At 54.1% G+C, this 13,882-nt stretch overlaps 1 protein-coding gene across 21 annotated transcripts in view; it reads right to left on the bottom strand.

Annotated features, from left to right (window-relative positions):
- Positions 1-13,882, bottom strand: part of TIAM2 (TIAM Rac1 associated GEF 2) — a 325,018-nt gene that overhangs the window by 6,682 nt on the left and 304,454 nt on the right. For all 21 annotated transcript variants that reach the window (XM_045058261.1, XM_019831415.3, XM_045058262.1 and 18 more), the window contains 6 exons: positions 9,136-9,315; positions 6,041-6,109; positions 5,357-5,482; positions 4,392-4,500; positions 1,078-1,257; positions 539-657 (listed from right to left, as the gene is read on the bottom strand). In XM_045058261.1, coding sequence (XP_044914196.1) covers positions 539-657; positions 1,078-1,257; positions 4,392-4,500; positions 5,357-5,482; positions 6,041-6,109; positions 9,136-9,315 — 783 coding nt within the window. The remainder of the gene's footprint in view (positions 1-538; positions 658-1,077; positions 1,258-4,391; positions 4,501-5,356; positions 5,483-6,040; positions 6,110-9,135; positions 9,316-13,882) is intronic.

Here is a 13,882-nt window from a genome sequence, read left to right as displayed (position 1 = left end):
ACATGTAGCCTTTAAAAGCTCAAGATCCTGATTTAGTAATCAGCCAGAAAAGAGAGCGAGAGAGAGATGGTGTCACTCTAGGGACAACTAGGTCCGTAAATAAGGAGGTGGCCACCGATGTCAAATGCGAAGGAAGAAAAGCGGAAAAGCCCTAGGTTCTCCCCACAGGCTGGTCCCCACCCGTGTACTCATCCGGTCTCTGCCAGCTTGCGCCCTCCATAGATGCGCCGGCCTCTGTGCATCAGTCTTGCCTCCTGCCCCACGGAAAGGGAGGAGGAGGGAGGGACGAGCTAAATGAGATTTATTTTCTTCTGTACAGTGTTAAGGTGACATAAGGTTACATTCTCAAACCGGTGTCATGAATTTTATGTCACATTTACACTTAAATGGTGTGGCTTATTGTAAGCACTTAGATCAAAGAAACTTTAGGCCCACCCTCCTCCAGGAGAGCCCGGACAGGGCGGCCTGCTCTGGAGGGTGCCTACGGATTCAGTGAACAAACGCATCACGCTTCTCAGGATCCGGAAGTCCCACTGACCTCCTTCTCTGTTCCACTCTGCTCCGCCACAAGCTGGTCAAACACGGTCCCGTAATCCTCATAGACCTTCTGCATCTCATTGATGTGGCTGGCTACTTTTTCCATCGCTTTTAGTGCCTCTGAAAAGTAGGAAATTGTCAGTTTATTAATTTTAAGGCCTACCAACAGTGGTAAGTTCAAGATTCCGGCCAGGACTCGAGGCTTTCCTTACTAACAGAAGCATTCATGCTCAGGTAGGGCTCAAACAGCCCACTGCCATCTAGTCATTACAACGAAGAACCACAGATGGCCTTCCACTCCGGTTTTCTTCGGAATGAGGCAGCACAAAGTATCGCTCGTAATAAACGCGAACACTGATTGGGCACTTTCCACTTAGCAGGTGCTCTGATGGGTGCTTTATGTGAATCATCTCCTTTAATCCCCACTCGGTCACTGTAGGAACTGCAGTCGCCACGTGTGAAACGAGGCCGGGAAGAGGGGCCCCGCGGGCTGGCGGCCGGCAGCCGTGGCGTTCACGAGCGCTGCCTCTGTCTCCTCACCTGTCAGGTGGTAGTGCTCCTCGCTCTCGTGGTCCGTCAGCGACACGAGCTCCCTGAGCAGCAGAGGGTATTTGAGCACCCTCTGAACTGGCTTGATGAGGTAGGACTCGAGGGTGGAGGAATGCTGTTTGGTGGGATTCCGGGCGTCCAGAAAAGCCTTGAAGGCTTGATCAGTTTTAGCTACAAGCAGGTGGGGAAAAGACCCTTAGAAGAGCACAGCAGCGTGAACGAAACCCGACTTCATTTCGTTTCTAATGCGGTCCCAGATCGTCTATTCAACAGCCCTCCCAATGGCGTTCTTTACAAAAACCCAAATGCTTCAGCGGGCCCGGCACCCGGCCGTCAACACGGATTCGGCATCACAGCTCTGGGGCCAATCCCACCGGCAAAGGGAGCTTACATAGGCCAGAGAGGAACACCAAGTCGAAATGCAGGAATGTCTGACTTTCGAGGCATATTCACATGCAAACCCGTGAGAGAGATTGTTCTAGGTGCCTAAAAAGTGAGTTTCAACCAATTCACAAAGCCACGAAAACGTATCATCCTGTTCTACAGAAGAATCCCATAGCAAAATAAACCAGTATTCCACCCCCCCACCACCATTCTAGCACAGATTGTTACTTATTCTGTATACTTAGGGGTTATTTTTTTTTAAGTTTATTTATTTTGAGCGAGAGAGCACAAGTGGGGGGCTTGGTGGGGGGGGGGGGTGGGAGAAGAGAGAGAGAGGGAGAGAGAGAGAATCCCAGGCAGGCTCCACACTGTCAACGCAGAAGCCTGACGTGGGGCTTGAACTCACGAACCGTGAGATCATGACCTGAGCTGAATCAAGAGTCGTACGCTTAGCTGACTGAGCCACCAGGTACCCCTATCTTTCTTTTAAAATAAATTGACAAGCACTGCTGCCTTCATCTCCACAGCTCTGAGCAGTCCAATCCTTCCACCACACGGCACCTCTGTGGGCAGTGAACACTCCCTGTGTTCAGAGTCTGACGTCACGAAGAGCACGCACGGGAACCCAACTCCATTTAGTTTCGAGAGAGCCAACGGATGCACAAGTGGCTGCTTTGGATTCCACCTGCTGACCCTGGGTGACCAGCTGTTTGGAATTCAGCCGATTTGAATGAAATTACACCCTCACCTGGGGTTCTGTTCCAAAGGCAAAACCTACAACTTCTAGGAGGTGTGGTACCATTTTGAATGTGACTACCCAAGTGGATGGCGAGACGATCCTTCAGAACCGAGCAAAGCATTGGTGATGCGCTAACGTTACTGCGTATTGACCTTCAAGAAGAAGGCGTTTCTGGGAGGAAACGCCGATGGAGTCAGGTCTCTGTTTAAACAAGTACAAGAGGCAGATTTGGGCTGGAGCTCGTTAACTCCCGGCACTTCGAGACTCCGTTTCTTAAACCTGAGCCTGGTCTTCCACGAAACTGGAAAGATCCAGATGTAAACCAAATGGCAGGGGTGCATCCGTGGAGCCGGCTAATGCTCAGAGTGTTGGAATAAACCTCCACATGCCTTCCACGATACCGCAGAGTCTGTTCCCTGGTCTGGAGAAAGAAACACTGAACAACCACCGTGAGATCCTTTCTGACAGTGCCGTTTAGAAGCATATGACACACAGGAGGGGGCTTAGAACTGAGCTTGGCGGCTACCGCCGTGTTGATGCAACTAAGAAACGTTCAAATACAGAAGAGTTCTGTCCCAGAAGAGAGCCCTGACTCACTGGCTTCTAGAGTGGTAGCGAATTATAACGGGAGTGAACCGCATGAGGCCACTTGGATTTCTAAAGAAGGCATTCAAGTCCTGGGGGGGTGGGGGCAGGGGGGAGTCATTTTGATCCTAGGAATTGAAGACATGATAACAGTTGAGGTTTCAGCAGGTTCGGGTCTTATCCCCCAGTTCACACCGGAGAAGTCAGGCAGCCTGGTAAGACGGTTCTGATGAACGTAAACAGGACCGCACACATTTTCAAAAGATGCCTGTACCGTCCGAGCCTCAGACACTCCCGTGTTTGTTTGATGTTCTCCGTACAAACCCAATCGTCGCTGCTCACGACCTCAAGTCCTGTGCCGGCATCACTGATTTTTCCTCCTCTGATCTTCGCCACCAGAAATGTATGAGAGTTCCAAAGACTGGGACAGAGAAGCATCTTCAGAGAGAGACCGATTTGAGAACTGTCATCTTGTACGTGAAGATGTGTGCGTAACTGAGAGAAGCCTCAGCAACAGAGCCACCTCAGGGAAAGCCGCGTTCCTGGTCTGGGTATTACCGGACCGGACCGGACCGAACAGCAGGTTAACGGGACGGTGTTGGCAACTGTGCCACAACATTCCCCACAATATGCGTGCACCTAAAGGAGGTCACGGCTGTCACCAGATCTCTGCATACACTTCCCAGGCTGGGCTGGAGGGCTGGCCCGTCACCGAAAGCCCAGGTGGCTCAGGGCACGGGCCGTGTGCCTAAACCTGACCCGCTGCCGGGCAGGAACCCGCACTCAGGCATCTCTCTCGGTTCCACAGAGTGATGTCTGATGGCAGCACGAAAGGGAAGAGTGAGGTCTACGCAGACAAAAGAAAATGAGGGTCTTCAGTTAAAGCCACTAGAATAAAGTGAGAGGATAAAGATGTGGAGAGAGGCACCTGGATGGCTCAGTTGGTTAAGCGTCCGACTCTTAATTTCAGCTCAGGTCGTGATCTCATGGGTTGTGGGATCGAGCCCCACAAATCAAGCTCTGTGCTGACAGCACGGAGCCTGCTTGGGATTCATTCTCTCCCTCCCTCCCTCCCTCCCTCTCTTGCTTGCTCTCTTTCTCTCTCTCAAAATAAATTAACATTAAAAAAAATTTTTTTAAGTGGAAAGATGAAAGGTATTTCAGTGAGAGGGTGTGGGCTGTTAAATGTTAGTTTTTTCCTGGTTCCACAAAAAAGGCTTTAAGTTTAGTTAACACTTCTTATGAGTGCAGTGATTCCTTGGGCGTGAGAAGGTTAACAAGGAAGAAACAAAACAGCATAGTGTTTTCTGTCCCCATCCAGGGGCTCATGGTTCTGAGTTTTTAGATCAAGGCATTTGGTAAAAAAGAATCCAGAGGTAACTGAACAGCAGAGTGACACACGGGAAAGAAATTTCTCTGCTTAGGACATATGTTCACTGTTGCCAATAAACTGAAATAAACCGAAAAGTTTCCCTTTAATATCTCTCGATTTCAAGGTCAAGAACGGAGCAGGATCCATCAAAACTGCATTTATCCCTACTTGTTACATGCAAATTCACTCTGTTAACAATTTAAAAAAAAAAGCACAGCAACTTACCTCGCTCTAGAACCTTCTGTACTTTGATATGATTAGCACAGAACCCGCTGTACAGTTTAAAATGGTCCGCGTAATAAAGGAAAGAGCCTCCAAGGGAAAACAGTAGTTTCTAGAAGGGGAAGAAAAGTCACATTGGTCACAGTTTACTCAACGTCTGCTGGCCCTGGCGTGGCCTCTGACTACTTCAGCACATCCGTGGCATCTTTCAGACACCAGAGCACTAATGCCTCAGAAAATCACCAAATGAAATAAGCCCAAGACTGTGCCATTTTCACGGCAGACGGAGAACAGTCTGGTATTTCCCTCACAGATCTTTAGTTTGATTGAAAGCTTTCTGGCAGCCGAGCCTACTGACACTACAGGCAAAGGGCAAGAAAGAAAGTTCTACAAAAACACACCTGACAAAATGGGATACGAATGACCTGAGAAGATAACTAATCAAGCCAACTGTGCCTTACTCGGGACAAATGCTCTCGTCTGGGTACCGCCCTGCCCCCTTTCTACCGTCGGCCTCCTTTCCTTCCCCAGAGGGGCTCCTTCCGGGTCCCGGATGCTCACACTGGAGACGGGCTCCACAGAAGAGAGGGCTCCCTCAGTACCACCGACCCGTGTCACAGGACCCATGTCCCCGGGTCACAGGACCTTGTGAAAATGAAGGAGGAGACTCAGGGCCAGCGCTCCCGCTTCGCAAGCAAACCCCCTACGTATCCTTCAGCGGACTTGAGTGAAGAGCGTGGGCCCGGTCAGCCACCAGGCCGACTCCACAAAACCTGGGCCGCCCCGACTTCTGCTTACAGGGGCCACTCAAGTAAAAGCGTGGCCTCTCACCAGCTGCCACAGGAAAACAGTGCAACGAAAGCACTGGACTTACCTTGTCAGCAGTCAAGGGACACTTTCTTTTCCAAGGGCGGACGCCGCACTCTACCCACCCAGTTCTGCTTGAAACCCAAGTCAAAACTACTTACTCTAAACTGTGAGGGAGTTTCGAGGGTGTTGAAGTCAGAGGCGGCTGAAATCCCATCCTCCAGAGTCTCCAGAAACACCTTCTGAAAGTCCAGCATCTCTGGTAAGCTGCCGAACAGTGACTCCATCTACGCGAAGGCCGGGATTGAACAGAGGGCATCAGCGGTGGGGGTGGAGAGGGGCCGCCCCAACAAACCCCCAGGCCTTCGGGGAGCCGCAGACAGAAGTGAATCCTTGAACGAAGGCAGCATCTTCCCTCTGGGACACCGTCTGTACACAGGGGTTTACGGCCCCAGCTCCGGCAGCTCCAAACTAACTTTTTAAACGGATGGAACCTTTTCAGGACTCAAACTGGTAAACGACGGAAGTCAGTAGCAAAGAACCCATTACGGAGATTGAACACGAACAAGTCATGGATTAAGGGGTGACTCTGGGCCACGCTTCCTACAAAAAGGGCGTGACTGTCCTGCATTTACAAACTCTTGCCGCTGGGCCTCACGTGGCAGAGGCCACATAAACGGCTTTGGAGGAGGCCACGCTTGGTCCCTCTGACGATGCTTAAGTCCCGTGTGTTCTCTAGGGAATCAGGAGATACAACCTCCGGGGAGGTCCACTAAAGGGCAAACAGAGACTAACCTGTGCGTTAGTGGATGGCGGGGGGGTGGGGGTGGCGGGGGACCGATTACCTCGTCTTGGGTGAGAAAGGTCTCATTCTGAAGTGGCTCCAAATATAATTCAAAGAGGCAGCTCAGATCCTGAAACGTGGAAGAAAAGAGTCTTTATCACTCATGTCTCCAAAATACCCAAGAGTTTCCAGCAACCCTGACCACAGCTCCAGACTCCCACTGGGAATGATGGAATCGTGTCTTGTTGCAATTCGTGACCCTAAAAGTGGTTACTATCAGGGGCGCCCGGGAGGCTCCATCGGTTAAGTGTCTGACTGCGGCTCAGGTCATGATCTCATGGGTCATGATTTCATGATCTCTGACAGCTCAGAGCCTGGAGCCTGCTTCGGATTCTGTGTGTGTGTGTGTGTGTGTGTGTGTGTGTGTGTGTGTGTGTGTGTGTGAGACTCTTTGCCCCTCCCCCACTCATGTTCTCTCAAAAATAAACATTAAAAAAATTAAGTAAGTAACTACATAAAACTGCTTACTCTCATTTCTGCCCTAATTCACACGGGCTAATCCTGCAGTACACGCAGCAGCTGGGTCACCTACTCTGCTTAGACAGCTTGGTGACAGAGCCACTCCTTCTGTGGACCGGTGCAAGGGGGCATCCGCCTCCCCTCGGAGAAGGGGAGCTCTGGCGAGGCACTTCTGTCGGGCATGAGCACCCCTGCCGGCTCCCCTGGCTTCCTCCTCTCTACCGGGGAGCATGGTGACAGCCCCACCACGGAGCTGAGAAGGACAGGGCAAGACCTGGGAAGCTCTTCAACTCTGGGGTTGACGCATTAGCACAATTTCGAACTCCCGTATTCAAATGCAAGAAAAAATGTCCAAGGATCAGCGGCCTGTAATCTAGGCCATATTTGAGCCCCCAGTACACCGGGCCCCAGTAGTACGGAACAGTGGGAGTTGATGGCATTTATACAACTCCTTCCATAAATGGTTTATTTGCAATAATTTGAAGCCAAGACCAGGATATAATTTTGTAATAGGAAAGATTTTTTTCTTGTTTCGCTTATTCTGAAGAATTTTGAGTACGAAAACATTAAGTGACCGACTACAAAGTCCGTTACTTTGCTCTCTCATTTTACAATGGAGAAATCGAGACCCAGAGAGCTTTCTGTAAGAGCCCGAAGCCTCCAGAACCTTATGGCATAGATTCTGGGAGCAAGCAGACAGGCCTGGGAGGCCTTTTACTATCTCGCAACGAATGGCTCCCTGGCCTTCCCTCCCTCACCATCCTCCCCGGCGACTGCTTCCGAGCAGGGAGGTGTGCTGAGTTACTGAACCGTATCTCGAGGGAACACACAAAGGCTGAAAATTCCAAGTTGCACGCATGCAGGGATCAAGGTTAGACGAACAAGTAAAATCCCGTGTTAAATGTCAGCCACGAAAAGAAACCACAGAATAAAAACGGTGTGTGTGCGAATCACAAGAGGCACCGGGTGCTGGTTATTTTGTGAGAGACAGTGACAGGCTGCCCTCTTCCCTCGTGCGGCCGGTGCTGCTCGGCGGGACTTACACGCCTCGAGCAGGCAGGCGCGGAGCCGCGGGCCCGGACAGCTGCAGCCCTAAGGGAACAAAGTGCAGGTTTCTTGCAGAGAGAAGGGTCCTTCCTGTCTAGCTCACCCACAACGTCCACCTTTATACCCTTCCAGCATCTCAGGGAAACCAGCCTCCCGTGCGGCCTCACGGTAAAACGGAACATCAGCGACAACAGGAAGGGGACTTCAAGGAATTCTGCCCTTGAATCTCGGTGGAAAGCTCATGGCCACCCTCAAGAGGCCGGAGGGTCTCTTGAAGCCTCAAACCACAGCGCACAAAGCTGCTTGGGAGAGGCCATCACGGTCACAGGAAGATCCAGAAATCTAGTCTGAGCTCCCCAACGTTCACATCATCCGCAGGACAACACGTAACGGGACGTGAAATTAAACTGTCAACTCCATAGCTTTCTTTTCTTCTCTACGGGACCAAAAAGAAGGGGCTCTGGGTAGTTTTCCTGGGCTACCCGTGTATGAGGCCTTCAGTAAAGCCCAGACAAAATGACAGGGACACTAATGAAAGGGGAAGCTCAGGCCCGTCTCGCGGAGAAAGAAGGTGACAGCTGTGTCTGTGTGTGCACGCACCTGTGCAGGAACAAGGGCACGCCCGTCTGAGACCCGGGAGGACGGAGGTGGAGGGGACGGCCCCAGGCCAGGCCGCTGCACCGAGGCAAAGCCAGGCGGGATCCTCTGCCCACTGCCCTGTGTCCTGCTGCTTCCAGAACTGGCCAACGAAGTGAGCTTACGGTACTACCCAAGCCTCAGCAAATACTTAAAGCAAAAGAACTCTGTCTTCCCTTCCCAGGCTCCAGTGCTCTTCGTAAAATATGTCTCTCAAACTATAGGGGCGCCCGGGGGGCTCGGCCGGTTAAGCGTCCGACTCGGGATTTTGGCTCAGGTGGTGATCTCACAGTTTGTAAGTTCAAGTCCCGCAAGGGGCCCCATACCCACAGTGTGGAGCCCGCTTGGGATTCTCATTCTCATTCTCTTCCTCCCTCCCTCCCTCTCTCAAAATAAATAAATAAAACTTTTTAAAAATGTGTCTCGAACTATTTACTGGGGGCTTCAGAGATAAATAAGTGAATGCTTCGGGTGCCGAAGATTCTCAGCAACCACCCATCCACACGGGCGTGGGAGCGGCCACGTGTAGGCCAGCTGCTCCAGCGTGGGACTCTGTCCCGCACAGTGACCTCCACCAGGCAGGTCTGGGGGCCGCAGCAACAGTCTCCTGGGAGCAAGCTGTTCCCCGGTCCCTCCTCCCCTAAGTGCTCTCTGGCCCCCTCCGACTCCACCAGGAGACTCCCTTCCCACAGACTGCAGATGATGAGCTAGAACATGTTTCCATAGTGAAAGCTACCGTGGTAACCAAGGGAGCCGAGGAGCCCATCCTTCCGGGCCCTCCCAGCTCCTGCACCCTCGCCCCCTCCCCAGCGGCAATTCACCACTTCGAGGGGCAGGGGGCTCCGTCAGGAGTGCTGGGCTTCGGGGCGCATGCGACCCGGGGGCCCCCGCCCACATACCGCTGGCCGCAGCGGGGCCACAGAGCCGGCAAGAACGTGCATAGTTGCCCGTTACCTTCACGTAGGACTTCTCCGTGTCCATCAGCTCCTGGATGACTTTCCGGAGGCGATCCGCGTCGGAGAGGTGGCGAGCCAGCGGCCTCGGAGGTGGCTCCCGGGTCCCCCTCGGCCCTTCCATGCCGGTGGTGTGCGAGTCGTTGAAACTCCTACACAGCGCAGCGATCTGTTCGGCGCTCTGGGAGGCGGAAAGACGGGGAAGGTGACGTTCGGGGCGCGCTCCGTTTTGGCAGCTTCCCGGCCAGGACGCAGGCGGTGCTCGTCCCTGCTCAGCGCCCTCTCGGGGACCTCGGGGTGGGGGGGCGACAACCTAGCACAGCCGGGTTCATTCATCTTGGACCGCTCTGGCTACCGTTTAAGGTAACGGGAGTGAAGACAGGGTATCTATGCGGGATGCGTTTCTGTTGTCAGAAGAGAACAGATGGCTCTTTCGTACCAAAACTAGAAAACACGGCACAGGTTGACCCTCGGTAACGGAGTTGAGGTGGCTCTCAAACCAAGACCGCGGCTTTCTCGGAGCCTGCTGGGGAGCCCCCCGGACGCGGCGGCCCGACGGCCTCGGGAACGGCGAGACTACGTGAATTTCGGGGCGACCTGGCCACAGGGGCTCGCGGCCCTGCCCCCCGTCCAGTCCCCAGCCCCGCGGGCTCGCGCCAACAGAACACGAGTGAGCGGTTAGAGCGGCTGCACCTGCCAGGCCGGGCCGGGTGGGGAGGCAGGGACGTCCCCTACCCTGCAGGGGGCGGGGGCAGAGCCCCACGGAGGGTGCAGACAGGAGCAGGTGACCGGGCCACCCCGGCAAGTGCCGGAGAAGAGGGCCGAGCAGGCTTCCTGGGAGGCTTCGGGATAGTGGGGGCCGTCACACACCGAGGGGACGAGAGGAGTGGGAACGTCTGGGGACCGAGAGCCTGCAGCGCGAGCTGCTACTCGGATTCCAGCACAGCGATGACAAAGGTTCTCGAGGAGGGCCCCCTCGCCCTGCCTGACGTCGTGGCTTCAAGGCTCAAACGGGTCTCCTCCTGTATGTCTCCACGGTGCCTGGAGCATCACCAGCCTACACTCGGCGTCCTCTAACTTGCCTCTCCCTCCACCCCACCGCCGCACAGGCTCCAGCCCACTTAGCACCTGCCGGCGAGTAAGCCGGCCAAGGGCAGGGCCCGTGCCCGTCGCTGCTCCGAGTGCCCAGCAAGCCCTCAGCTCCCCCCACCGCACGGCAGTGTTACCGAGTGACAAAGCAGTGGTCCCGGTACGCGTGACGAGCGTCCACCCGTCGTTGGCAACTTGCCGTCCCTCCCGCAAACTCCCCCTCCTTCGGCGTAAACGCCTTCATCCCCGATCCGTCCCTCCAGCCGAGGTCAAAAGCCGAGCTTGTCAGGACCATCTCTTAACGTGGAATTCATCCCCTCGGGGACGCTCAGAACACGAACAACTCACACAAGCGTGTGTCGCGCAACCGCAGTGGCCCGACGCACACCTGTTAAAAAAGCTGGCGCCTGACGACCTGAAGTGCCTCGGAGGAAAAACCGCACTGCCGCCCTCCCTGGCCCCCCTCCCGGCTCTACCCGCAACACTGACCTTCCGGTTCGTCTTCCAAGCTCAGCGGGTGTCACCCGAGGGCCTGCTCTGCCTCCAAAAGGAAGACAGGTCCTGCCCGAGGCGATCACGTAAGAAACCCCAAAGCGCAGCCAAGGGCAGAGTGAAAACCAGCCCAAGCTTGTGCGGAGCAAACGAAAGGGGGAAGACGCGGCAAAGCAACGGGAATCTCTCCGCTGTGTGCGAGGCTTCAGGGGAGAAATGGGTCGTCCCACGGTCCTGGCAGGAACACAGGCGCTCCAAGGAAGAGCCACCGAATGAGCCGGAAGTGCAGTGAGGAATGAGCAGGTAACTTAAAGACCCCAGCTCAGGGCAGTGACCGCGAGCCTCCTCTCCACCCAGGTGTCTGCGAGGAGAGCCCCCCAGTCTGCTGGGCCCTTTAACCAGAATCATTTCCCTTTTATTTTCACGTAAATCTTGGTGCCAAAGTTCAATCAACCACACAGCCGGTACTGGGCTTCCAAAGAGCCCATGGTGAGTTCGAGCCCCGCGTCGGGCTCTGTGCTGACAGCTCAGAGCCTGGAGCCTGCTTCAGATTCTGTCTCCCTCTCTCTCTGCCTCCTCCCCGGCTCATGCTCACGCACTCTGTCTCTCCCTCTCAAATATAAACATTTAAAAAATTGCATCTTGAGGGGCGCCTGGTGGCTCAAACAGCCAACTTCGGCTCAGGTCATGATCTCACAGTTTGTGAGTTCAAGCCCCGCGTCACGCTCTGTGCTCAGAGCTCAGCCTGGAGCCTGCTTCTGACTCTGTGTCTCCCTCTCTCTCTGCCCCTCCCCTGCTCATGCTCTGTCTCAAAAATAAACATTAAAAGAAATGCATCTTGATTTATCAAAACGCCTCATTTCATGTTTAAAACCACCAAATCTTACAATTCATTGCTGAAGAGATTCCAGCACTGTTCAGCCATGCCCTAAAAGCCAAATGACAGATAGTAAAAGCCAAACAGAACACTGTAGCCAAAAGGCGGCTTTTCTCTCTTCCAGGATGTGAGCATCATTAAGGAGCCCTAGGAAGTACAAGGAAACCACTCCAAGTTGTGTGCACCCCCTTTCCAGGGCACCTCAACCCTGGCCACGCATGAGCTTCGTTTCGGGAGCTTTAAGAAACACCCATGGCTAGATCAACTGGGTCACAATCCACACATGAAGCCCCTTGTAGGAGTATGGTCTTGATTTTTTTTTAAATGTTAATGTTTATTTTTGAGAAAGAGAGCACGAGCGAGGGAGAGGCAGAGAGAGAGGGAGACACAGAATCTGAAAAGCTCCAGGCTCTGAGCTGTCCGGCAGAGAGCCTGACGCAGGGCTCGAACCCATGAACCGGGAGACCATGGCCTGAGCCGAAGTCGGCCACTTAACCGACTGAGCCACCCAGGCGCGGGAGTATTTTCTAAAAGCTTCCCAAGTGTGGCTAACATGTGAGCCGCGTGAGAACTACTGGTCTGCCTATCAGAATCGCGAGCCATCTCCAACTGGGCTTCCTGGGGGCAGTGCTGCCTTCAGCCTGACACGCTGTCCCCAGGGTCTGGAGTGAAGGACAGCCATATAAAAAATTTATAGACTGAGCTCCTGAGACCGAGGAAGTAGCCAGAATCACGCCCATGACCCTGGTATTCCGTCCGGGTCAGGCCCTCGACGAACTGAGCTAAACAACCCCAGACGATAACGATACGGAGACTCCCAACACTCACTCATTTGAAATCTCTGCTACTGCTATTTGCGCCGCAAGCCCAGACAATGTAATTTTGCAATTCTGACAAGTCACAGCTTCCAGGGCTATGGAGTCTATATTAAGTTCACATACACCGCATAAAATCTGACAAAACGCACCATAAGTTAATGGCAGCTGGTGAGCTTACAGCTTCACGTTGCTGGGATGTCAGAATCACACCTAACGATGCAGTGTTAAAATAACGAGGTTTTAAAAATAAAGTATCCTTGCCATTTCAGAAAATCAGAATCCGCTTTAAGAACGCTTCTGGGAAGATGAACTTGGAAAAGTGAGTGTTAGTGGAGATCCTGAGAGCAAATGAACATCTTAAGGTACCATCAACGAAATGCTGGAGCGCTTACAAAGTCCCCTTCCTCACGCACAGCACTTTCACCACCGTCTCAGGCTGGGCGGTGGGGGTGGGGGTGTGGGGACGGGGCGGGGGGATCACTTGGGCTCAGGAGGCAGGAAGTGGAACAGGAAGAAGACGGACACCAACGGTGTTTTTACGTTGTATCTGGTTACGTTTCCGTGCCTCTATTCGTAGGGACGGGCATCAGCATTGAACGGTTAACGGTAGAATTTGGAGTGTAGCTGGTGAGCAAGTTCTAGGAACGGGGACTACTTTGGATGGGCTGTTTTCACACCCACAACGGTGACCGTGGCGAAAAGCACAGGCAACATTCAGAGGCCCAGGGTTCCTTCCTGGCTCCGCCCCCGGTCCTCGGCACAGTCCCGGCAACGCTCATTTCTGAGCAACTTCCCTAGATCCCTAACCCATCAGGTAACCCAATCTGAGGATTGCCATCTGGGTCACGGAGTAAAGGGCACTCACATTTGCTGAGCACCTGCTATTCGCCAGGTAGACCCGGGCGGCGGGTGTCCTCCAGAATCTGCTGGCATTTAATCCTCTCCGTGACGGACACGTATGAACGAGGGGCCCGGAGGTGTGGGCGAGACCCTGACGGCGCAGGGCCACCCCATCTAGCTCTGCAGGGTGCCCACCCCTCCCGGGGATCTGGCAGAGCAGGAGGCAAAGCAGATGTGCCCCGCTGCCCCTGCCCACGTGGTCACGGCGTCCTGGCCCCGACGGCATCCAAACACGCTCCGGGTGTGCTTGGGGTGCGGCCACCGGCCCCTGGGGGCCACCTCTGCTCGGAGAAGCAGCGTCGTTGCCACACACGACAGCCACATCTCTTAGAAGGCTTCTCTGTACCACCGTCCCAACTCCACCCTGGAAACGCTGCTTTAAAAACGACAGGCGTTCACCAGGCAGGGCTGTGGGCGCGTGAAGATCCCGTGGCCGGCAGTGCGTGCCCGTGCAGGGTCACGAACACCCCGCCTTCGGAGGCACAGCTCAGATTAGGATTTTCCAGTTTGCAGGATCCGCGCCGAGAAACTTGGGTTCCGTGTGGACCTCCTTTTTGAACGGAGAACACGAA

This window comes from Felis catus, chromosome B2 (genome assembly GCF_018350175.1).
Source record: "Felis catus isolate Fca126 chromosome B2, F.catus_Fca126_mat1.0, whole genome shotgun sequence".
NCBI lineage: Eukaryota > Metazoa > Chordata > Mammalia > Carnivora > Felidae > Felis > Felis catus.
This window is presented reverse-complemented; position numbering and strand designations above follow the sequence as displayed.